Source organism: Trichechus manatus, unplaced genomic scaffold (assembly GCF_000243295.1).
Source record: "Trichechus manatus latirostris isolate Lorelei unplaced genomic scaffold, TriManLat1.0 scaffold00120, whole genome shotgun sequence".
Classification (NCBI taxonomy): Eukaryota; Metazoa; Chordata; class Mammalia; order Sirenia; family Trichechidae; genus Trichechus; species Trichechus manatus.
In genome coordinates this window covers 1,940,355-1,966,383 of record NW_004444056.1, presented here as the reverse complement: position 1 = coordinate 1,966,383, position 26,029 = coordinate 1,940,355, and the positions used below count along the sequence as shown (strand labels likewise).

General features: G+C 37.3%; 2 protein-coding genes and 1 long non-coding RNA gene across 8 annotated transcripts in view; 1 reads left to right on the top strand and 2 right to left on the bottom strand.

Annotated features, from left to right (window-relative positions):
- LOC111822006 (uncharacterized) overlaps positions 1 to 16,919 on the bottom strand; it is a 59,227-nt gene extending 42,308 nt beyond the window's left edge. For 3 of the 4 annotated variants that reach the window (XR_002825302.1, XR_002825304.1, XR_002825301.1), the window contains exons 1-2: positions 16,525 to 16,919; positions 6,051 to 6,155 (exon numbers count right to left, since the gene is read on the bottom strand). This is a non-coding gene — a long non-coding RNA (uncharacterized LOC111822006). Of the gene's footprint in view, positions 1 to 1,036; positions 1,121 to 6,050; positions 6,156 to 16,524 lie in introns of all 4 variants that reach the window. The other variant, XR_002825303.1, reaches the window with a different exon arrangement.
- CENPP (centromere protein P) overlaps positions 1 to 26,029 on the bottom strand; it is a 391,733-nt gene that overhangs the window by 95,944 nt on the left and 269,760 nt on the right. The window lies entirely within an intron of this gene.
- ECM2 (extracellular matrix protein 2) overlaps positions 1 to 26,029 on the top strand; it is a 45,215-nt gene that overhangs the window by 7,377 nt on the left and 11,809 nt on the right. Inside the window, exons 3-9 of one of the 2 annotated variants that reach the window (XM_004384218.2) lie at positions 3,730 to 3,918; positions 6,353 to 6,925; positions 9,165 to 9,280; positions 11,162 to 11,297; positions 16,506 to 16,663; positions 19,233 to 19,372; positions 20,908 to 21,234. In XM_004384218.2, the coding sequence (XP_004384275.1) occupies positions 3,730 to 3,918; positions 6,353 to 6,925; positions 9,165 to 9,280; positions 11,162 to 11,297; positions 16,506 to 16,663; positions 19,233 to 19,372; positions 20,908 to 21,234 (1,639 nt within the window). The remainder of the gene's footprint in view (positions 1 to 3,729; positions 3,919 to 6,352; positions 6,926 to 9,164; positions 9,281 to 11,161; positions 11,298 to 16,505; positions 16,664 to 19,232; positions 19,373 to 20,907; positions 21,235 to 26,029) is intronic. The other variant, XM_004384219.2, reaches the window with a different exon arrangement.

Sequence of the window (26,029 nt, the reverse complement as noted above, 5' to 3'; positions counted from 1 at the left end):
GAAAAAGAAAAGAAAAAGCAAACAAACAACTCCAGGCTATTACAATTTGTTTCATCTATAAAGGTAACTTTTAAAATAATTTAAAGAATGATTTAAGGAACAATGCTTATAATACAAAACTATTGGAAAAAGAAAAAAATTACTTATCCTATGACTGTTCTTATAAAACCACAGTTACCATTTTGGTTTATTAATCATAGTATACATATAACTTTTTAAATTGCTTTCTCATTTATAATGATAGATCTAAAGTACAGAGATAAATTATTTGGATGTTCTATGAATACATGGCTATTAAACATAGCCTTTCATTTAAACTTTCCTTGCAGTTTTTCCCCACCTCTTCCTTTTCCCTCCTTGTTCTCCAATTTCCCCATTTCCTATTTATCTACTGGTCTCTTAATTTTGCTTTCCCTTTTCTATGCTTTATCTTCTTCTCTTACAATTCTTTCTTTGGGTAATATTAAGGCCCCAGATGCATGAGCTTGGGAGTTTGGCTGTTTCCTAGAGAGCTAGAGAACATAGGAACATTCACACCAAATTTAGCCTAGTGGGAGTACAGGAAAGGATGACAGAAAGAGACCAGCACAAAAAGCTGAATGAATTCAAGTATGTTTAGAAGTCTAGTCCATTACTAAAATTAATTTATACTCTCATTTTTACACTTTAAATTCTCATTTTTATACTCTCATTACACAGTCAATGCCTATAAATATATTAGATTTTTGAAAAGTCTTTTTGGCTGTAGTATTAAAATAGTAATTTTAAATTTATCTTTTTGTTTCAGTTCTTCATCAAGAAATGAATACATGCATCTAAACAAAATATAAGTAAATATAGTCTCATTTCAGCAGAGAGCTTTGTCATGACCTTTCACTTTTATTTCTTATTCATACTGTAGAAATTTTTTAAACCAAAAATGGAGTTCAAACCACTGAATTGATTTTATACAGAATAAACAACAGGTAGTCCCCAACTTATGATGGGGTTCTGTTCTGATGACTGTCATAAGTTGGTTCTGACATAAGCCGAATACCTTTTTTTTTTGAGTTTTCATAGCCTGCTATATGGCAGCATTTTGAACAGTAAATCATAACATTGAACATCTTCGAGTAAATATCTGAGAATGAAATGATAACATCAGCAAGTTACACGTTGCAACACTGCATGTAGTACATATTTCTAACGATAAGATGTACCCAAAAAAACCAGATAGTAGTAAATGTGGTTGGTCGTAACTGGAATACATCGTAAGTTGGGGGCTACTTGTACAGAATTTCTAAAGTTTCTGTCAAAGATTTTAACTAGGCTTTTTTAAAAAAACCAGTATTTAATGGTCCATGTTTTTCCAGGTTTGGCAGAAAACAGCAATTTATATTATAGATAGGTTGTCGTTAAATAAAACTTCAAAAGACAAAAGAAAATATCACTATATAATATTCTGTGGCCAATAGTTTCATACATTATCTCAACAAAACTAAATGCTTCTGAATGATATTACTTCCCCCAAATTAACAAGAATAGCATACAGTATAAAAATAAGCAGTTTAGGAGACATTTACAGCATGAGTGGGGAAAGAGAATATGGAGGCAGAGAAATCAGTTTAAAAGATATTATAAAAGATATTATAATAGCGTACACATAGCTGCTAGAAAACGATGAGGTCGATTTCCCTAGTTAAGTGGAAAGATGTCCTAGCTATAATAATAGAAAATAAAAAGGCTGAAAACTACTGTGCAAAATATGATCTCAAATCTGTTTAAAACATAGAAAAATTATGTAATATAAGTGGTATGTGTAAAAAGTTAGAGGATGTATACTAAACATTTCTGAATTGTCTAAAAATGCTTTCCAATGGTTCCATACTACTTTTTTTCTAACTGGCAAAATACACATAACATAAAATTTACCATTAAAGTGTCCAATTCAATGGCATTTAGTACATTCACAATGTTGTACAACCATCACCACCATCTAGTCTGCAACCATTTTCATCTCCCCAAAAGAAAACCTGTACCCATTAAGCTGTCACTCCCCATTCCCTCCTCCTCCCAGCCCCTGGCAACCACCAATCTGCTTTCTGTCTCTATGGATTTGCCTACTCTGGATATTTCATATAAATTAGGTAATAGAATATGTATCCTTTCTATAGTTCTAGCTCTTTTATTTAGGTTGCTGATCCATTTTTGGTTAATTTTTATATATGGTAGGAGTTAAGGGTCCAACTTCATTCTTCTGTATGTGGAAATCTAATTGTTCCAGCACCATTTATTTAAGAGACTGTTCTTTCTCCACTGAATGGATTTAGCACCCTTGTTGAAAATCAACTGGCCAGAGATGTATGGGTTTATTTCTGGACTCTCAATTCTATTCCATTGATCTGTATGTCTATTCTTATGCCAGTACCACACTGTTTTGATTACTGTAGTTTTGTAATACTGTAGTTTCGTACTGTAGTTTTGGTCTTCTTTTTCAAGATTGTTTTGGCTATTTGGAGTCCCTTGCAATTCCATATGAATTTAAGCATCAGCTTTTCTATTTGCAAAAAAGGCTGTTGGAATTTTGATAGGGTATAGTACTTTTATAGACAGGAAAAAACTTATATATACTTTTTTTCTGGAGGTGATGGAGTAAGGTGTAGGTGGGTGGGGTTAGTCCATTGCAAGTATCCAAATAAGAGATAGGTAGAGCCTGAACTGGGCTGAGACAGTGGTGAGGGAAAGAAGGAGACAAACGTGAGAGCTCATTTGGGGATGGAATTTGGAGACAGTGGCTTGTCAGATGGAGGAGAGTTATCAGGACTGACACCTGGGGTAGAAGGAAAATATCCATCTGATATGCTCCTTGCTCTCTGACAGCCTGCTTAGTTGATACACATATCCACAGTCCCAGAGGCATGTATTTTTATCTACAACCCTGTATGTACAGAAGTGAATATGCTAAAAGACACTGCATTGCACACTTTAAAAAAGTGGATATTATGGTATGCAAATTATATTTCAGTAAAATAATAATAAAAGCCCTAAAAGAAGATGCAGTTGCAATATCTCATTGAGAAGTCAATGTCAGAAGTGCCACAGAAACATGTTGTATGGTCCCCTCCCCTATCTGCACATGGAGAGTAGTGAGGTGTGGGCTCGTCATTGGTGCTGTCCCAGCTTGCTGCTCTGGGCACTGATAGAACTGCATGCTGTGCCCCTTCTGAAATTCATGTGGCCATATAATTTGCCTTAGCCGATAAAACAAGCCACTTTAGAGCACTTATGTGGTTTGCATCCTCTCATTCCCACTGCTGCAGGATTTAGGGTAGCTTGCTTTGTGATGAAACCTGTTGTCGAGGTCTCTGGGTGACTACAATGAGCAGAGCCCCTGTGCTCCCACCTTGGACATGAAGTGAGAATAAGAAATAAACTGAGATTTGGGAGTTGTTTGTTGCTGTTTTATAACTTCATCTACCTTGACTGATACAAGATGGAAGTGGAATTCACAGAGTCCAGTTACCAAGAGGCAGTCATTCTTATGAGAGGGGTAGAAAGGAGATGTGTGTGAGAGGCATTTCAGAAGGTTCCTTATATAAGGCACTTCTATCCTATGTGTGAACACGCAAAGAGCACACTTCTTGTGTGGTTATGTCAGTTTGACTTCATATTGTGCTCATTTCTATTCACAACCGCTGAAACTCACATAAGCAATTTAATGTATTCCGTGTGTTATTTGTGCTCTTCTAGGAAAAAAGGGGCACTGCTTGTTCAAGGGGATGGTCATGTACAACAAAGCTGTATGGTCTCCTGAACCTTGTACTACTTGCCTCTGCTTGAACGGAAGATTGCTTTGTGATGAAACCGTGTGCCACCCTCAGACGTGCCCTGAAACATTTACACCTGAAGAAGAATGCTGCCCAGTCTGCTCTCATACTGGTATAGAGATTCTGCCAAAACAAAATGCCACGTGTGATTTAGCCTTTAAATTTCATTTGTTTTTATTCTGACACTATCTTAAGTTTTAAATTTTGACAAACGAGTCATCAGGGCATTAAATTCTGGCAAATTACTGACAAACACAGAAAATATTTGGAAAACTGTATGGTGGGGGACAGAAATAAAAGATCTTGGCTTTATAGCTCCAACTCTGTCACCCTGAGTGAACTTGGATCAGATTACATTCCACATTTGACTCTCTTAGGCAATACGTGTCAGCATTAAAGATGCAGCAACAGTATTTTCTACAGCTAACTTTGTTGTTGTGTGCCATTGAGTCAATTCCAACTCATAGGAACCGTATATGACAGAGTAGAACTGCCCCCACAGGGTTTCCTAGGCTGTAATCTTTATGGGAGCAGATTACCAGGTCTCTCATTCTGCAGAGCCACTGATGGGTTCAAACCCCCGACATTTTGGTTAGCAGTTGAGCACTTAACCATTGCGCCACCAGGGCTCCTATATACATACACAGGTGTTGATACACACACATATATATAACATTACTGAGCTCTTATTATGTGTTAGGATCTCTGCTTAGTGCTTTATGTGCATTATCTCACTAAACCCAACTCAACATGAGTACAATCATTATCCTCATTTTAGATGTGCAGAATTCATAGTGAACAAAGGAGGAGTGGTTTCCATCTAATGAGAATGAAGCCACACCTCTCCAGTCTGCTCCAACCACTCAAAAGTAGTGCAGGAACTTCTGGGCCATTATTCCTCGGATTATCTAAGGGTAATAAAGGAGCATGGCCCAGGAGCAGTGGTCTCTAGTGGCACCCTGCGGTTTTATTGGTTGTTCACTAATTCTTACCAAATGATTGCATGGGAGTCAGGCTTATATCTTACTTTATCTATGGATATTCCAAGAAAAGACTAGCCAATGTCTTATGAAAATAAGCAAATAAATATTTGTTAAATCATTAATGATGGGAAGGGACAGGAACATTTTCTATTGTCTCTAAGGTAAATTATTCCCATGCATACAGGATGACCACAAGGGTAGATGTCTACAAAAGTCTCTTGCTAGGAAGAACAATTAGAATATTTAGCAATTGTATTTTGCTTTATATTACTAATTATTTCACTAAGGTATTATGCTTTTAAAAAAATGTTAGAAAATTAAAGTGTTTACTGAAACTGATTCTTTGGGATGAAACACAAGGGATTAAAGACAAGATTCAGAAATTTTCAGACATATTTCAAAGGATATGAAATATTCTTGAAATGCTGTGGTTATTTTTTAACAATAAACTTGGATATATAGGAAGGATTTTAAATGTTTGAATATGACAGCATTAGTTTTCTTTCACTAATTTTTTCCTATTTCTTTTTGCATGTTCTAGTAGAGATGTGAAACTGTAATTCACAGGTGTTATAATACATACTGAATTGCTATCAAGAAATTTCTTCAAATAATTGTATTTTCTAATTTCTTTATTGGACTAGTTCACATATAGTATTAAATGAAAGCAGGGAGATAATAAAATAAATTTATAAATTTTGATGGAAGAAAACCTATCCAACTGTGAACTCAATTCTCCCTAGAGCTCTTCATTTGGACAGTGAGTTTGAACTCCAGGCTTTGTCATGTCTTCTCTACTTTCTGCCAAAAATAATAATGACTTAGTATAAAAGGAGACTAACTCTCTACTATTATCTATTTTTCTCCCATCATCATAGAATAATAAGCACTCCAGTGCATATATCTAAGGTAAAATACCATCACTAAGTCCACTAAGCCTCTGCTAAGTCTCAGGCAGTAAACATGACTTAAGTAGAGTCTAGGAGGGAAATGGAGAACTTTTTATACTTCTGAATACCAGAGTATACTATTAGGTTTATGGAGGTGAAAGAAATAAAATCAGATAAAAATAATAGTAAATCTATAAACATAAGCTGATTTCATTACTATAAGCAAGTAAAATATACTTATGTTTTACATTTTTATGTCTGATGACAATCTATAGATTCTTACATTACCAATAACCCTAATTAACTGAACAGTATCTATTATAAAGGTATCACATCTGATTATATTGTAACTTCACAATAGGATTGCTTACCATTTCGCATCATGTGGCAATATTATTCCCTCTTTAGTCATAAGGCAGCATGCTATTTTAGTAAAAATAAGTATTAAGACCCAGAGGCCAAAAGTAAAAAAAAGTCTGTAAGAGATGTTAAAAAATAATAGAAATTAAGTTACTATTAAAACTTCCCAAGCAAAAATTTCAAGATGCACTGCAGCTTTAAATTGCACTCAAATACTTGGAGGGAATAATATTTACTAAGCTTATTTTCATTATTTTTCCCTTTATTAATATCATCAACTTGCCTCTGCTACTGCCTTTTGCCTGGCTATTAGTCTCTTATTCCCTGTTCAGTGGTATAGCATTAAATGATAGAACTGAATTTTCTGGTGATTCTTCAGAACAAAGAGAACCTACCACTTTACTTCATAAGCAACTTATACCTACCCAGCTGGAAATGGACCAAGTATTAAGAAAAGAAGCATTTCAATCTGAGAAAGAGGAAGATGAAGAAATTAAAGAAGATGAAGATATGCAGCAAAAGAAAAAAAACCTTGGACCTCAAGATCGGGGGAGACTGCACAATGAGGAGGAGAGCAGAGAGGAAGAGCGAAAGCAGAGATCTCAAGAGGAGGAGGGGCAGGCATATCAAAGTCTAAATCAAGGAAGGGAAGAGGAAGAGGAAGGAGAGGAAGAGGAAGAGGAAGGAGAGGAAGATGAAGAAGATGCTGTCAGAGGAGATGGTCTCAGAATGCCCTCTCGATTCCCAATACCTGCTCCTCCTAGAGGCACACCGCCTCTGCCAAGCAGGTGCTCTCTGTCTTATAAGACCATCAGCTGCATAAATGTGGAGCTCACAGAGATACCACCAATAACAGCACCAGAGATAACAAGTTTGGAGCTGGCTGGTAAGAGATGTTGACTTCTGTTTTATTTTGTGCTTTAAAAGTAAATGACATCTGACGGTCCTAAGAACATTGTATTTTAATTTCATAATAATATAAATTAACCCTGAACAGACTAATTTCATGATCTTCAAACATATAAATAAACTCTGCACAAGAGATGGTAGGAGCTTAATGCTGAATAGTTAGGTATAAAGCAAATTCCTCCAAATCAAATCATGACTTTTCCATTGACCTTTTTTGTTTTTAAAGTGTGCTTTACTGAAGTATAATTTGCAGAGTAAAGCTTATTTTTAGCATACAGTTCAGTGAGTTTTGACAAATGCATACAGTCATGTAACCACCACCACAACCAAGATACAGAACATCCCCTCCCCCCAACCCCAAATTTCTCATGTCCCTCCCTTCACTGGGAATATCTGACTTGTTTTCTGTCCCTATAGTTTTGCCGTTTCCAAAATGTCGTATACACAGACAGTGCCTTTTCAGTTGGGCTTCTTTCATCAGCATAGTAATTTGGAGATTCGTCCATGTTGTTGTGTATACCAGTAGTTCGTTCTCCTTTGTTGCTGAGTAATGTTCCATTGTATGGATGGATCACAGTAACCAGGGGACATTTTGGTTGTTTCCAATTTGGAGTGATTATGTATAGAATTGTTATAAACGTTCATGTACAAATGTTGGTGTGGACCTAAGTTTTTGTTTCTCTAGGAGTGGGATTGCTGGGTCATATGGTAAATGTATGTTTAACTATATAAGAAGCTGCCAGGCACTTCTCTAAAGTGGCTGCACCTTCTTACCAGCCACGTAGACGAGTTTCCACTGCCCCATACACTGGCTAGCACTTGGTATTATTAGTTGTTTCTACCCTCATTTTAGCCATTCTAGGGTATGCAGTGGCTCAGACCTTTTGCCCATGTTTTTATGCGATCAACTGGAGGGTTTTGAATGGAGAAATGTCATGATCAGATGTATGTCTAAGGCTGGCTGGAGGGGAAGTTGGACCAGACTGGATGTGCCTGGGCATTCATCTGGACGACAAGGCCCATACCAGGGGTGACCTGAAGATGTAGGGGTGAGAGTCTGAATGGGGTTCAGAGTGCATTTCAGGAGGAGGGTGACTCCTTTTGCCACTGTGCTCACCACTGACTTAGTTCAAGGTCCCTAGAAACAGAACCTGAGACGATAATTTAGGTGCAAGTGATTTATAAGGAAGTGGTCTCAAGTGAAACTGAAGGGAATGGGGCCCACTGACATTTTTCAACTCTAAAATGTATTATCACTGAGATGAATACTCCATAGACAAAGTTCAATGCTTTTGACCAGGAATGGCCAGACTGAGGACATTCCCAGTGTCAAACTGACTGTGGCTTTCATGCTCTCTCCTGACTCAGGCCCCATGCCTAGTGATCCTCTGGCTCCAACAAGGCTCCCTGCTCCTTTGGCCTGTGTGTCAGGTGCACTCAGCTTTAAAGAAACCTGACTTATGAAATCTAAAGTCTTACGAAAGATAAATGACCCATGGTTGGTCACAGTATCAAATCTTGACTTTACAAGGTCACCAGGTTTTTATAGTATTACCACTTCTGGTAAGCTCAGTTTTTTGTGTTTAAAATCATCAACTTCTATACTTGGCTAATGTAAAAAATACACACACATGTACACACACACAAACCCCCATAAAATTAGGCATACAGAACTTTTGTAGATTGAAGATAGAACAGAATCAAAGACAAAAAAAATCACAGAGGTGTAACATTAGATCAGGAGGGGACTGAAGAGATTATCTTCCCAAGCTTCTTATTTAGAGAAGGAAATCAATGCTCAGAGAAGGTAAGTAATATGCCTGAGATTTCACTGATAAAAATAGCATCACGTTTCCAGCATGGGAAAATATGAAGAACTATATAAAAATCAATTCTATACACCTTCCAGAAATACATCTTTGCTGTAAAATGCATAATGCTAAGAGAACTGTCAAGCAGACCACAATCTGGCTGTTTTGAGCAAGAGGCTTTATCTAAAACATGATGTACCAGAATACAGCAAGTCTTTGGGAGAAAAATTTGACTATGTAAAACAAGTTAGTTCCAGTTTTGATATTTTCTAAACATGCATTTGTTTATATCATATATATTCTATTCTTCTTCTGAGTACTATTTTCCACTCCAAATAAAGCTCTAGTTTTATATATATATATATATTCACATGCACCTATAACACAAACTGCTGCTTGTCCTAGGGAATTCCATCACTTCCATTCCAGATGAAGCATTTAATGGATTACCTAATTTGGAAAGGCTTGATCTGAGCAAAAATAATATCACCTCTTCAGGCATAGGCCCCAAAGCATTCAAGGTAAAAACATTTTGATCTGATTTGTGAATAACAATATATTTAACCTGTTTTCCTATAAGACTTGCACTGGCTATGGTTGGAGGTGGGCAAAGGAAGAAAAAGTAAAAGGTCTATAGCTGATAGTTTTCTCCTAAATTAGGAAAAGTTTCCTCTCTGATGTGCCCTAAACTGCACTCAAGTTTTATCTTGAATATAGTTTGTTGTTCTACATATTTCTAGCAGTTTTTCTATGCTTCATTTTTAAGGCAATAGCATCAGTGACAAAAAGAATGTTTTGAATTTATGCAGTAGCTTCTCCCCATGTAGCCCAAAACATGTGGAAATAGGGTTTCTTAAACCGTAAAGCAGTTCCTGGGAATTAAGGAGAACTCATTTGGAAACTCTATCGACATTTTTCAGGCCAGCAAGACAGAGCGTCTTTATTTTGTGCAGTGGGCAAAATCTGATACGGAATACTCCGGCTGGAGGGGGTTCTGGAAAATCAAATGGACTCAGACGAAAATTAGCATGGGGATAGGTCAGGGAAGAAAGAGCGACAGAGAGAGAATAGGAAATAGCATAGAATAAACCTTTGATCTTCAAAGAAACAGATTTGACTGAAAACAAACAACAACAACAACAAAAAGGAAGAGAGGAGTGGAATTTCAGAGAAACAGAGGCAGAAACAAGAGAGGAGCAGTTTGTGTGTGTAGACAAGTACACATAAACATGGCTTTTTAAAAAGCCATAAGTAAAACACGCTCTATCTCTCTAGGTCAAACTTTTACTCCCTCGGACAATCTTCTGGGTCTTCTGACCACTCTTTGGTTGAATCCCTGGCCCCTTTATCTCCAGTTTCTGGTTTTTATCCAGATTCTAGGGTGGCAGTAAGTGAGCTCCAGACACTCGAGGTGTCCACATGCTTGCCACAGACCAGCAGTATCTGCCACAAGCTATCTATCCACTTTCCTGATAGAACGACGCTGGTGTTAGGGGTTAGGGAGTCCATTTTTTATATTTGCCCAAGAGGAAGATGTTGTAGAAGTTACCTCCTTTCTCGTTTTGGGATTCTCTGTCCTGTTCCAAAATAGTTGAAATTTGAATATATGACCACTGGATAGGGGAATCCCTCCATGTGGCTTCTCTAACACTGCCCGACTGCAGCTTTCTACCCTGCTGGTTCGGGGCAGGCTGGCCTATGAGAGACAGGTACACATGAGAGACTCTGCTTTCCAGACGATCATGATCATTTGGGTACCAACCATATACAAATGGTTTGCATTATTTGTTAAACTTCATTTTGAAAAATTTCCACAATAATTACTGCTATTTTATGACACCATTCCTACTTAGAATAGATAGGAAACTGGGATCTACAAGTAGGTTGAAAGGATTAAAATGACTGTCTTAATTGTTGGCATCGATGACAGATTATGGCATGATTTAATTAATGTTATGTCTGTTGCTATTAAGGTGAAAACCTAAGATCTAGCAAGTATGACCTATCCAGTGGCTAGAGTAACTTCCTCTTGCTTACTAAAGCTGCTATATAATATGGGTTAAAAAAAACCAAACCCATTGTCATTGAGTCGATTCTGACTCATAGATACCTTATATAATAACAGTATGCTATGATATGATATAATATATGAGTAGTGGGATATAACTAATAATATGGGTAGTGGGATACAAAGTCATAAAATATAGTTATCTTCCAGGCCATTCTACCTGGCAGGGTGAATATGGGGAGTGCTCATGTGGCCCCAACGTTACTGTCTAAGCCTATCTAAGTCAATACAGGTTTCTGAGACTTAACTTACTACTTCAAACTGACCCTTAAATAAGATACACGCCTGTAGATTTGTGATCAGATAAAAGAGTAACTGATATTTGCTTTTAAAGCTTCTGGAGAAGTTAATACATCTGAATATAGATGAAAACAATTTGATACAGATTCCTTCAGAATTGCCATCTACATTAGAAGAACTTAAAATCAATGACAACAATCTTCAGGTCATCAATGAAGAAAGTTTATCAGGTATTTAACATCTGATTTTTCATTACAAGTTTCCATGTAACCTTTCTTCTACTGTTGAATGGAAATTTTATCTACAGTACTATAAATACGTATAATATTGTAAAAAGATACAAAAGAAAAGCCAGTAAATTTTTTTAGGCCATTTTACCACTAAAGTTGATAAAACTTATTTTAACTGTTGACTGGCAGAACTTCTTAAAATGTACTGTAGGCTGCCTGTTGTCTCAAAAAGTACCCTTATCATAAATAAAATTTTCTCTCAAAGATTTCAGGTTATCATCATCCACAATATAATAACTGTACTACAAATCCATAATATCCTAATAGTTACACCAAATAGTTCCCAAACTACCATGTGTTTTAATGTTGCGTCTGTATTTATGTTTGTGCTGTTTTATTTCCTTAGATGGTGACTAAGGCAGTTCCTTGATCATAAGAGGCACTTATTAAAATTTGTCGATTGAATCTCCTCTATCACTCTTAAATATACTCCACCCACAACTCTCCCTGTCTCTATACATTTTGATATTTTAATTTGTCATATGCTGGAACCTAAAACCAAGCACATGAGAATTATGTATAAGATATGAGTAAATGGGAATTAAATAAGAGGCTGAGATGCTATCCTACAATAAAAGTACAGAAACTTCAGTGCATAAACTTTATGGTAGTAACTTTAGTTTGAAAGCTGTGTTGGAGAGGGCTTGCACTGGTACTTCCAGCACTCTTAGGTCAGTGAAATACTGCTATATTCACACTGTGTGCCAAGTATGAACAAAATGCATTTGTATACACTGCTATCACCACGGACTGGCTGTCTGAGTGAACAGGTTCTAGCGAAGTTGCATCTATATTCTGTACGATTGATACTGCTGAATTGATGCTTTTTTACACTTGTTTCTTTGCCAAGTTTGGATGATTGAAGGTGTCATATTGTGAACTCTGTATAAAAAAGGTATTGTTACATTGAGTTTTTCACTTACACTAGCTAATGTCTTTGATTAGATATACAGTTCTTTAAACAGAGACTGTCTCATTTTTCTTTTAATTTTCCTAACAGTCTATTATGGATTGACTTGTGTCCCCCAAAAATGTGTATTGACTTGGCTAGGCCATGATTCCTAGTATTGTGTGATTGTCCACCATTTTGTCATCTGATGTGGTTTTCCTATGTGTTGTAAATCCTACCTCTATGATGTTTATGAGGCAGGATTAGAGTCAGTTACATTAATGAGGCAGGACTCAATCTACAAGATTAGGTTGTATCTTAAGTCAATCTCTTTTGATATACAAAAGAGAAAAGCAAGCAGAGAGTCAGGGGGACCTCATACCACCAAGAAACAAGAGCTAGGAGAATAGTGTGTCCTTTGGACCCCGGGTCACTACCGAGGAAGACTGATGACAAGGACCTTAGCCTAGAGCCCACAGAGAGAAAGCAAGCCTTCCCCTGGAGCTGGCACCCTGAATTCAGACCTCTATTCTCCTGGACTGTGAGAGAATAAATTTCTCTTTGTTAAAGTCATCCACTTGTGGTATTTCTGTTATAGTGGCACTAGATAACTAAGACACAGTCTAACATAGCTCATGGAATATAATGTTCAATACTTTCTGTTTACCTAATTTGAAATTATTTATTTTATTCATGTTGATAAATCAAGTCTTTAAAGGAATAAACCAATTCAGTTATTTCCTTCTACTTCCAAAAAACTTCATAGGGTTTAAAGGAACAACGTACTTCTGATGATGGGAAAAGAACAATAACAATGAAAACTGCCAAATTTGAGGATTACATAGTTATGGAAATACTCAATTTCCAGATGGTTTTCAGGGTACACCTGAAAAACATTAATAAACGCAAATTTTGATGGGCTTTGTCATATGGAAAAGACATTAGAAAAGTCAACTTCTATCTGCTGGGTTAAACAGAAACCAAAGAGAACATATAACTTAAAATAAATACGCTACTGAGCTGAATGTGAAGATCACATTCTTAGCTGTATCTTCAAAACAATCATTATACAATATGAATGTCTTGCTTTGAAGGTGCCCTCAAACATCCACGAACTGCTTCTCTATCTTTTCCCTCACACACAAATGTGTCCACTACTTTCAACCTCTCAAATTGTCATCCAGGGTAAACTGGTCTCCTCTCATTCCCCTCCCCTCCTGCCTCCAAAGTCCAAGCACCACAGAGGCTTCCAACCCGCACAGTTCAGATGCCAGGAAGAAGGCTCTCTGTTGTCATCTAGCCCAGAAAGCTCCCTTCTGTGCAGCTGAGGGCTCCTCTTTTGTTTGTTCTGGGTTCTCAGTCCTGCTCTAGTGCTGGCCCCTGAGGTGCTGGATTCTCAATCCTGCTTTAATGCTGGCCCCTGAGGTGCCAAGTCCTTAGTCCTGCTCTAGTGCTGGTCCCTCAGGTGTTGGGTTCTCCGTCCTCCTCTAGTTCTGGACTCTCAGGTGATGGAGTGCCAGGTTCTTAGTCCTGCTCTAGTGTTGGCCCCTCAGGTGCTAGGTTCTCAGTACTGCTCTAGTTCTTCTGGACTCTCAGGTTGTTGGGGTGCTAGGTTCTCAGTCTTGCTCTAGTGCTAGCCCCTCAGGTGTTGGGGTCTTAGTCCTGCTCTACTGTTGGCCTTTCAGGTGCTGGGTTCTCAGTCCTGCTCTACCTCTGGACAATCAGGTACTGGGGTGCCAGGTTCTTAATCCTGCTCTAGTGCTGGCCCCTCACGTGCTGCGTTCTCTCTTGATTGTTCCAGCTGCTGGCAAGTCGGCAGGCAGTGAGAAGGGTGAGCCCAAGCACAGATCATCACCCAGTGCTGTGGTTCTATTCTCCTTCTGTGTGGAAGCTCTTGGCTTGGGCATTGCTGGGCCTGCAGTTCCTCTGTTCTTTCTCTCGTGACAAGTCTTCTCTTATGACCCTTCAGACTGCAGTTCCAGAGAAGTGGGGAAGAGGCACATTCCAGGGAGAGAAAACAGCATATACTAAGCAGTGAAGAAATGAAAGATTCGGGATGCCCTGGGACTGCATGCAGTTCTGTGCATGACGTGGGGGATAGCAAGAGATGGGTGTGAAAAGACAGCAGGAACCAGATAAGGAAGAGTTTTACGTGCTGTGCTAAGGGGTCTGAAATTGATCCAGCAGGAGATGCAGAGTCCACCGAAGACCTTTAAGTAGGAGAGGGACTGGATGAGATTTGCATACCCAGTGAGGACAAAAGGCAGGTCATTAAATATGAGGAAAAGGGGCATAAAAGGTAGAAGTGAGAGAGAACAGGAGAAACTGCACATGCTTCCAAAGTTTCCTGTTTTCATTAATGACTAAAACAGATAAAAACGCACGATCATTGAGGCCTCTCTAGCAATGATTATATGTTGTTATCTAATAAGAAGACTGACATGATTGGTGTTCTTATATATGTCTGTCAATACCCATGAACCCGCCACCAGTGGAATGACTTCCTGCCTATTTTCTGCAAATGAATCCTTCTTCCCACATCTACCTCATGTCTAACCTACAAGAAACCTCCTCTCACTCCACACTATTTTCTGTTACCTTATGTTGCCTACACATACAATATGTAAATAACAGAGAACAACTGCAAAGTAATATAGAATATCATGAATTTGTGTTGTATGTAGTTTCTTGCTCTGTGAGGTCTTGTAATGATGATCAGTCCTCTTCTATTATCTATTTTTCAAAGGAAAATTTCTATTACACTTCAAAACCTCAACTTATGTACTAGATAAGTACCCTGGATTCTCAGTACTTTTAGTTTTGGAAATTTAAGAGAATATAAAGGAATTAGAGCCACTTATCACAGTTTACTAGCTGGCCTCCCTGCTTCCTGTCTCTTAGCCCTTCAATCTTAAACTATACCACCAGAATAATCTTTTTTTTAAATTTAGCTTTGGTCATGCCATTCCCCTACTCAAATTTTCAGAGGCAATGAAAGCCAAGCTAGGCTGCCCAGGGTACAATAGCCTCCACAGTTTAGTTCCATATGAATCACCCAAGCCCACTCCAGGTTTGGTCTCTTTTCTCCCCCCTAAGCACATCCATGGCATTCTTAACCTGCATGTGTTCACTTTGTTGTTTCAGTCTGGAATTTCCTTCCATTTCTATCTAAATCTTTCTATCCTTAAAAGCCTAGCTCTAGTCCCACTTCCATTAATTTTTCTCTAACTACTCAAATCTACACTGCTGTCTCCTCTTTGTAATCTTTCAGCATTTATTATCTGATGGAACTGTCTTTTTCTCTTGCTTCTCTAATTGGACTCTAACACAGTTAAGAGAAGGAGCTGAGCTGCATACAGCATATAGTGCAATGCCTGTGACTTATAGTTGAATATGAAAACTTCCCCTATCCTGGGAATCTTGATCACTGAAAAAAATACAAAGTCACACCCTGAAACATCAGAATTAGATGCCTCTGGATATCACTGCTGAGCTGTCAATTCTTCTTTAAGCTTTCTACTTACCTGGGTCATACCACTCCTGAGGTCAGAAAAATATATGTTTGTATTAAAAGTCTTTCTTGGTAGCTCAGAGGAAAGTGAGGAGAATTTCTAATTATCTTCTTTTCTAAACTTCTATTTGCTGTACTCTATGCCAATAATTGAATAACTATGATGGGAATTCACTGCTCTGCTTTATTGTTCTAACTCCCTTATCCAGAGGTTAAGGGTTTGCAAGGAAAGAATACTCCTTTTCATGTCCTAGAAGAAGGAATCACTCATTGTGTTAAACCCAAAATCATTCCCTATTATCCTGCCATTTCATACCTACATGTCTTTACAAATATTTAGAATAACCTTCCACTTATCCCAAATCAGCTGTCACTGCCTCTGTGGTGATTCTCCTGACTCTTTTTCCTGTCTCTCTCTTAACTTCCTTTGACCAAAAGAATTAAAAATATCACCATCGCTATCCGCTCTATCTTGCTGCTGCTCCTTATGTATACTTCTACCACATAGCACTATGCTTATTCCTTTACAGGACTGTCACTCCACTGGACCATGCATTTAGTTCCAGTTAATTGAGCCTTTAGGATGTACAACGTGCTTGGAAAAGGGCTCTACGGGGGGGGGGATACAAGGAAGCTACAAAATCTGCCCTCCAAATAAATCGAATATTTCATATGACATTTTGAAAGGTTATAGAAATTGCATGGTTTTTCCATTATCCTAATATTCCAATAATTGTATTTTTTATAGACTTAAATCAGTTGGTTACCTTAGAATTGGAAGGAAACAGTCTCAGTGAATCCAGCGTCAATCCTTTAGCTTTCAAACCTTTGAAGAGCCTATACTACCTGCGTCTAGGAAAAAATAAATTTAGGACTATACCACAGAATCTTCCTGCTTCTATTGAGGTATCAATATTTTTCTTCTTATGTCTTAAATGTTTTATATTTTAAATGCAGTACACTACAACAAAACAAACAAGTAGCATATTTTAAAAGACTGTTGTGATGTACATTAAACTCCGTAGTGTATGGGTGCTGATATACAGAATTTACTATAATCTGAACATTGTTTCCTCTTCAAACAATATAAAATTATCAGTCAAAATTATAATACTAGTAGAGACCACTGATTAAGTGAAAAATGGTCCTGCTAGCAGCTCTAGGGGAGAATGAGAAAGGGGAACTAAGAACTGAAACTGAAACCACAACTTGCAAAAAGTACCCTGATTCACAAGATAGTTACTAAACTGTACCAAACCAAAATCATGATGTTTATCACTAAGCTTAAACTTTTTTAAACTATCAGTTTGTTCAGGTAAAACCACAGACAAACTGATCTAACAGTAATTAATCTGCATGGACTCAGGTGTTCCAGAGAGAAGACCAAGGACTGTTATAGCAACTCTGCAGCTTACAAAATTTGACTAATACCAAGACAGTCCTATGACTAATTCCAGACCCCAAAGCCCTAAACCCTTTTTCACTCACCCCTTTGGAGATGCCCTGTGGTTACCCATGGTGTGTGGTCTCCTTTGCTACAGCAAGTAATAAACCTGACTTTGTTAACTAATGGTGGTCTTTGGCTGATGTGTGTCAACATTCCTCATTTTATGCATTTAGAAAACCAAGGCCCAGAGAGTCTATAAATATTGGCAGATCCCAGCTAGAATCCAAGTTTCCTTATCTGAGTCAGTTTCTGCCATACCATATGATCATTCAGCCAGATATGAGGATGGAGTTTACAATGGCTATGGCCCCAGTGACCCAGACTAGAAGTTATCTTTTGATCTTATGCTATTGCCATAGTTGCCCTTCTTCCTTTTCTTCCTATTTCCAAATCAAAAGATGGAATTTATCAAAATCTTAAAAATCAGTGGTTCCAATACCTGGCTTTACATCAGAATCACATGAGTTAAGACACACAGAGTCCTTGGACCTATCCCAGTCATGCTGAATCAGGTTCTTTGGAAAGTGGGGCCAGAAATTTATAATTTCTTTAAAAATTAAAATTTTAAATAAATAAGGTATGCATATGGTAAAACACACTCACACGCACACGCACACAATATGAATAATACAAAAGCAATGCCTCTCTATCCACGTTTGAACTTCCTGTCCCTGGTTTCTCTCTCCAAAGGATGCACTCTTAGTAGCTTAGGAAATTCCACACACATACACACACACACACACACACACACACACGCACGTGCATACATTATAAATCCTTCTTAAAGATCACGCTCCGTGCCTTCCCCACTTACCTATGTATCTTGAAGACAGTCTCACATCTATACATAAAATACCTTCCCATTCTTTCCTATAGTAGCAGAGTTTTCAATGTATGGATGGATTTACCACAATTTATTTAACTAGTCTCTCACTGAGGTACATTTAAGTTGAAATTTATACTTTTAAAAAGCTCAGTAGATGATTCTAATGTACAATCAAGTTTGGGAACCACTAATCTAGTTTAATCCCCTCAGTACTTATGAAGGTAAAAGCAAAGAACTGGAAATTTCTTTATTTAGTTCTAACAAATACCAAAATTAAGTGACAAAAAAGGGGAAATCACTGTAGTATGAATAGAAAGTGACATTGAAGATATATGCCAATTCTACTTATGAATTCCAAAAAGAGTACAAGGAGAATTTTGTAGCTCAAATCCTTTAATGAAAAATTTCCACTAACGCCAACTAAATTTAATTTGAAGGCAGTTACCTATAGGAAACACCTGTTGCCGTCAAGTCGATTCCAACTCATAGTGACCCTACAGGGCAGAGTAGAACCGCCCCATACAATTTTCAAGTGGCGCCTGGTGTATGCGAACTTCCGACCTTTTGGTTAGCGGCTGTAGCACTTAACCACCACACCACCAAGGTTTCCAAAGCTACTAATAATTCTAGCAAACTTCATCGTAGTGTTAATTTAATTAGATTTTAATTAAATTAATTATAAGTCAGTCTAAAAAACTCAGCCTAAAAATATACATAGATAGCATGGTAGTTAGCGGGAGGCTGGAGTTAGGATGAGTTTCTCTCATGTATTAATCATGTAACATTAGGCAGGTCTTGTAATCTCTCCAAGCCTGACTTTCTCTACTGGTAAAATGGAGATAATAGTTTTCTACCAACTTTCCAGAGTTTTGAAGTCCACATGAGAAAGTTTATGTGAAAAAGTTTTGTAAACTAGAAAGCTTTATAAAATTATTATAGTATGCTGTATCTTGCAACATTGTTTGGCTAAAAAAATAAAATTTACTTAACTCCATAAGCATGTCAAACAGTGCGTTTAATTTTATTAATTAGTTAGGAAAATTTGACATCTTAAAAAATATGAATTCACTTGAAAGAGCAGCAAATGAAACTTTTGATAACACTGAGAATAATCAATCACATTAGCTATTTTAGTCTCTGTGAAATTGAATATATTTATCAATAAAAGGAAGAAAAATAATAGTCTTTTCTCTTAATTATAGGAATTATACCTGGAAAATAACCAAATTGAAGAAATAACTGAAATTTGTTTCAATCATACCAGAAAGATAAATGTCATTGTGCTTCGTTATAATAAAATTGAAGAAAATAGAATTGCTCCTTTAGCTTGGATAAATCAAGAGTAAGTAAATACTACAATTGGACTGGCTTAGCCTAATTCTTCCCTTTGCTCATATTTAACAGAGTATACAAGTTGGGAGTGGTAAGTGAAGGAGGGGACGGTGATACACTGAGGGGGCTCTGAAAGACAGCCCTTTTTTGTTTAACCCCTCCCCACCCCATTTAATCAACCACTTTGTGGAGCTTCCAAAACTGTTAATTATATTATTAGTGTTAGGATTTCTATGGTTACCACTACTGCTACTATCATTACTACTGCCTTTTGCCAGTAAGTGGCACTACCCTACCACGTGCCAGGTACAGCCAGAACTGGAACCCTAGCAATCTGACCCTGGAGGTCAGACCACAGTGGTAAAATGCCACTCTAGCTTATGTCTACCTCATAGGGTGTCATGAAGTTTAGATGAGCTATCCCTTGCACATAGTAAGTAAGCTGCTATCCATGTGTTCATCATCCTAATCATTAGGTGGAAGCACCAGGCTTCAAAGCCCAAGCCTTTTCTCCTACACCACACTGCCCATTTCTCCAAATGATTTATTTCAAATCTTAAAAAGTAAATTGAAGAATGCTTGGTCCAACAGTGGAAGCAGAAAGTAGACTCCCTTGTTCTGGATAGGAATCCACAGTGCCAGGCTGCAGCACTGAGTGAAGGGGCCAGGCTGTGGAGCCATGCATGTTGGGAGAGGGAAAGGACAAGCAGCACCATGAAATCTGACTCAGGCCCTGGCAGCAACTCTCCCCTTCCCCTAACAGAGAGGGTCTGGAACTATGTGTGTGTTCATGTGAATGATGTATCATCATCTGAGTAGCATAGCATGGGGACACTTGGTTTTCCGAAGTAAGATGGAGAGAAGTGAGTTCAGGGAGGGCAAGGAAGTGGAAGGGAGTGATTGAGTGCCCTGTGCATAGACAAGCATAGTCTTCGTCAGGTGAAAAGAGAGAATGGGACAAAAGTCCTAGGGGACTCAGGGTGAGGTTCCTGAACAAGCAAGGTCATTCTCCACATTTCCCAGACTTTCTGGTCAATTAGCAATGTTTTCTAGATACCCTAGTTTTATCCCAGGTCCTAGATGTGCCAGGTCATTAAACCAAATGTTGAACAAAAACTAAACAAACAAAAAACATCCCTCCTTCCTGCACCAGAGACAATTTTAGAGACAGGCAATTTGAGGTAAGATGGGACACATGGATTTCATTTCTGATTCAACCATTTGACCTTAGAGATATTTCTAGGACCTCTTTGGGCCTCACCATTACCCTTGGAGATTTCAGAGTTTTTCTCCCCTGAGCTTTGTTACTCCTCTCTAATAGAACTCAAAGTACCTGGAGAGGTACTATAGTGCACTGGTAAAAATATGAGTCTTGTAGCCCAACAACCCAAGCTGGTTAAACACCCAAGCTTGTATTTAGAATCATTAGTACAAACTGAGTGCTTTTAAGAAAATGGACTAGCACCAAAACTGGTCTTGTCAAAATTTGGCATTTATGGTCACTACCCTGATATTCCCTACTGTTTACTTTTTTCATTGCTGCAGAAATCTGGAATCAATTGATCTCTCCTACAACAAGCTCTATCATGTCCCCTCATATCTACCAAAGTCTCTGTTGCATCTAGTGCTAATCGGGAATCAGATTGAACGGATTCCTGGCTATGTGTTTGCTCACATGGAGCCCGGCCTCGAATACTTGTACCTGTCATTTAACAAACTTGTGGATAATGGAGTGGACCGTGTCTCTTTTTATGGGGCATACCATTCTCTGAGAGAATTATTTCTGGATCACAATGACTTCAAATCTATACCACCTGGGATACAGGAAATGAAAGCACTACATTATCTGAGGTTGAATAACAACAAGATACGGTAAATTTTGGCTTTTTCAAGTATAAATTTAAATTGTTAGGGTTGACAAAATATATGATTAAATGATCATGACATGATGTCTGGGATTTACTTTAAAATACCCCAGCAAGGAAAAAAAGTTATAAACAGTTTGATTAGACAAGATTGACAAAACGTTAATAATTGCTGAAGCTGGGTATTATGTACACGAGGATTCATTATAATTTTTTGTATTTTTATATATGTTTTCCAACTGTCATAATTTAAAAAAAGAGCATAATTACATAATGCGCAGAGCCTTAGAGACAGGTTCAAATGAGACCTTAAAGCAATAAAAAGATTATGGTGCTAATCCCAGCCCCATATATAATTTAAAAATATATATATCTGTAAAACATAAAACCTAAATACATGTATGCTAAAAATAAAATTGCTTCTATCTAGATTTTTCTGAGGGCATAATTCTGAAAAAAATCTATTGAGTCTCAACTTTCTCCATTTGTGGGGGGGATGCATTTTTCTGTGTGTTCAGTTATTCAGCTATGCCTAGATATCATGAATGTCTTAAAAATTAATCTGGAATATTTTGTTAGTGCCCTAGTGGTGCAATGGTTAAGAGTTCAGCTGTTAACCAAAAGGTTGGCAGTTCAAATCCACCAGCTGCTCCTTGGAAACCCTATGGGACAGTTTTATACTCTGTCCTACAGGGTCACTATGAGTCAGAATTGAGTTGACAGCAATGGGTTTGGGTTTTGTTTTTGTTTTTTTTTGGCTTTTATCACTGGCAAAAGGATACAAGGAGACAGGAACACTAAGGTCTTTTTTTTTGTTCTGTCACTGAGATACCCGTTATTCTTTCCCCATCTCTAAAATTCCGAATACATGTAAACTTTTTAAAAGGAACAAAAGCTTATAAAAGGGCTGGGAGAAGAGATGGAGGTGGGGAAGGGTAGGAAATAGACTGGCATGTGTATACCCAAAAAACCCAAACCCACTGCTGTCAAGGGAGTATGTGGCAAAATAGTCAATTTTTATCTGTAGGTTCTACAGATTGCATATAATTTCTTGTAATATATTTATTAATACACAAATTCTACTGTGACAAAATTTGAGATGTTTTATGAAATGTTAAAAGAGATTTGATAAAGTAATAGTAGAGTATGGATTCTAACTAAAGCCATTTCAAAGGCTTCAAGGCTATAGAATTAATTTCTTTACTGACCCTGATGCCCCAATCTGTGAAAGACCAAAACCAAATCCACTGCCGTTGAGTCGATTCCAACTCATAGTGACCCTATAGGACAGAGCAGAACTCCCCCATAGGGTTTCCAAAGCTATAAATCTTTATGAATGCAGACTGCCACATCTTTCTCCTGCAGAGCTGCTGGTGGGTTCGAACTCGATCCTTCAGTTAATAGCTGAGCACTTACCCACTGCACCACCAGGACTCCAGTGAAATACAGTGCTGGCAAATTTTGACATTGCTATCTAATACTAAGAAACTAGGGGTAAGGACAACTTGTTTTCTATTAGAGGTTACTGAGCTAAGGAAAATAAATAGTTTGATGGTCACCCACAAAAAAATTAATATGGGCTCTATCACAGATAACTGAACTACTATGTTAAGAGAAGACATATAAATTCTTAGTCAATAATCACTTTCAATATACTTTAATACCATGTTAAAGCCATTGCAGGGCACAAAAGAAAGGAAATAATTAAAAAGGGAAAGGGGGCCTTCTGTTTCCAGACAAGATAGATTAGTCATACTTATCCCCATTCCTCCTGCTAAATACAGCTAAAAACTCTGGACATATAAAGCAAATACAAGAAGTGGAGAAAAGGCAAATCAGCTAGGGACCTCAGGGCTTTAAAACAACACAACAGTGAGTTCCTTGGGTTTTCTTTTGTCTCATACACCTCAAAATAGTAGCATCTTGGAAATGCCAATGGGAGCAGACAAAACTCCAAGAAAAGCCTACTCTCTTTAGACAAAGGACTAATAAAGGGGAAACCTAGCAAGAAAAAAACTTTTAGACAATAACCACTATACTCTAGCCAAGCTCCATGGAAAAAACCACGGCCCCACTCCCATACCTGTCAGCAGAGGTCTATTGGGTAGCCTACCTAGTCTTCCATCCTCACCTGGCTGTAATGCGGCACACCCCATTACCCCAGCCAGTGTATCAGAGAAGACCAAGTTGGGAGCAGAAACTTTCAAGCCCGCTGGCAGTAATGAGTTTCCCTCCCCCACCTGCAGTGTCAGTACAGGCTACATGGAAATTATTCAATCTGAACAACAAAGAGAAAATAACTGAAAGAAAAAAGAAAAAAAAGAGAAAAGAACAGAACATCAGGGACTACAACACAAGACAGAACATTCATGTTATCAGAGTTCCAAAGGAGAGGAGAAAGAAGGTGGGGCTGAAAAAGTACTTGAAGAAATAATGACTGAGAATTTCCCAAATTTGGCAAAAGACAAACTAATAGTTAAGAGAACTCCAAATAGGATAAATCCAAAGAAATTCATGCCAAGACACATAATAATTGAACATGTCAAAACTAAAGACAAAGGAAAAACCTTGAAAGTAGTGAGACAGAAACAATGCTTGGCCTATACAGGAACAATGGTTTGAATGACAACAGAAACCACGAAAAGCCATAGGAAGAGGCACAACATTTTTCAAGTGCTGAAAGAAAAGAACTACTGTCAACTCTGAAATCTACAACCAGTAAAATTATCATTCAAGAATGAGGAGAAACAAAGACATTCTCAGACAAAGAAAAACTAAGAGTATGTCACCAGCAAACCTGTTTTAAAAGAATGGCTAAAGGAGTTTTGGAAAATCAGAAAAAAAGAAAGAACAATGAGAAGAGCAAAATTATGGGTAAATAGGAAAGACTTCTATTCCCTTTGAATTTTCTGAATCATTTTTGATGATTAAACTAAAAAGTATATAAAATTGTCTGATGTGGATATCAAGATACATACAGGAAACATTTAAGACAATTATAAACTGGGGAAAGTAAAGAGAGTTAAACAGTGGTAAAATTTCTTCATGTCACTTGAACAGACAAAATACTGACACCATTAAATTTTTGTGGTGATGGAATAATGGAATAGTTCTATATTTTGATTACAGTGGTGGTTTCATACCTTTTTTTTTTTTTTTGGTAATTTCATGAATGTACACGTGTGATAAAATGGCATAGAAATATACACACACATTGTACTCATGTCAATTTCCTGGTTTTGACACCATACTATAGTTAGATAAGCTGTAACCATTGGGTGAAACTGGTCAAGGATACAAGGGACCTCTGTGAACTATTTTTGCAACTTTCTGTAAATTTATAATTATTTCAAAATAAAAAGTTACCAAAAAAAAAAAAAAAAAAGTCTAGAAGTTGAATAGAATCACTAGAATCATACTTTAAATGTGTGGGCCAGTAGTTCTTAATTTAGGCAGGTAATAGGGTTTTTATAACAATTATGAAGAATTTGCAAAACTTTTCTCCTGACATTACTGCAATGTCCATAAAACTTACTTTCAATGATAACTCTAAAAACATAGTACCTAAAACACATAAATGACACTTTCAGAAAAAAATAAAAGTGGGCTTTTAGTTTCTATCATCATGGTACTCAGGTTCTATGATACAGTGACTGGCGGAAGGAAAATACAAATGACCAAGATTGAAGCAAATCTAAAAATGAGGCTGTATGAAAGCAGGCTAAGTGTTAGAGGTATTCTGTCCCACATTAAATACAAAAAAAACACTAAAGCATTAAAATATTCCCTTAATTGCAAAGCTGTTAGACTACATCCATTCCAGGAACTCTGAGAGATTTGTCTTTCAACTTTTTTCTTACTTTTAGAAAATTTAAAGAAAATGTATTTTAAAGCAAACACTATAATTATTTTAATATGCTATTGGATTTTGTTCACTAGTATTTCACTGAAAATTTTGACATCTATATTCATAAAGGATAAGAGGGGCAGCAAAAAAGCGGAAGACCCCCAACGAGATGGATTGACACAGTGGCTGCAACAATAGTCTCAAGCATAACAACTATCAAGAGGATGACACAGGACTGGGCAGTGTTTTTTTTGTTCTGTTGTACATAGGGTCACTATGAGTCGGAACCGACTCAATGGCACTCAATAACAACATTCGTAAAGAATACTGGTCTGTAGTTTTCTGGTGTTGTCTTTATCTGGCTTTGGTATCAGGATAATGTTGGCTTCATAGAAAGAGTTTGGAAGTATTCCTTCCTCCTCTACTTTTGGGAAGATTTTGAACAGGATTGGTGTCAATTCTTCTCTAAATGTTTGGTAAAATTCCTCAGTGAAGCCATCTGGTCCAATGCTTTTTTTTAATTGGGAGTTCTTTTGTTTTTGTTTTTTTAAATTACTGATTCAATCTCTTCACTTGTTATGGGTCTGTTGAGATTTTATATTCTTCAGTCAGATTAGGTAGGTTATGTGCTTGTCCATTTCATCAAAGTTATCAAGTTTGTTGCAGTACATTTGTTCATAGTATTCTGTTATGATCCTTTTTACTTCTTTTGGGTCAGTTGTAATGTCTCTGCTTTCGTTTCTTATTTTGGTTATTTGCATCTTCTCTTTTTTCTTTGTCAGCATAGCTAAAGGTTTGTCAATTTTATCGATCTTTTCAAAAAACCAATTTTTGGTTCTGTTAATTCTCTCTGTTGTTTTTCTATTCTCTATTTTATTTACTTTCGTTCTGATCTTTGTTATTTCCTTTCTTCTAGTAGGTTTAGTTTAGTTTGCTCTTCTTTTTCCAGTTCCTC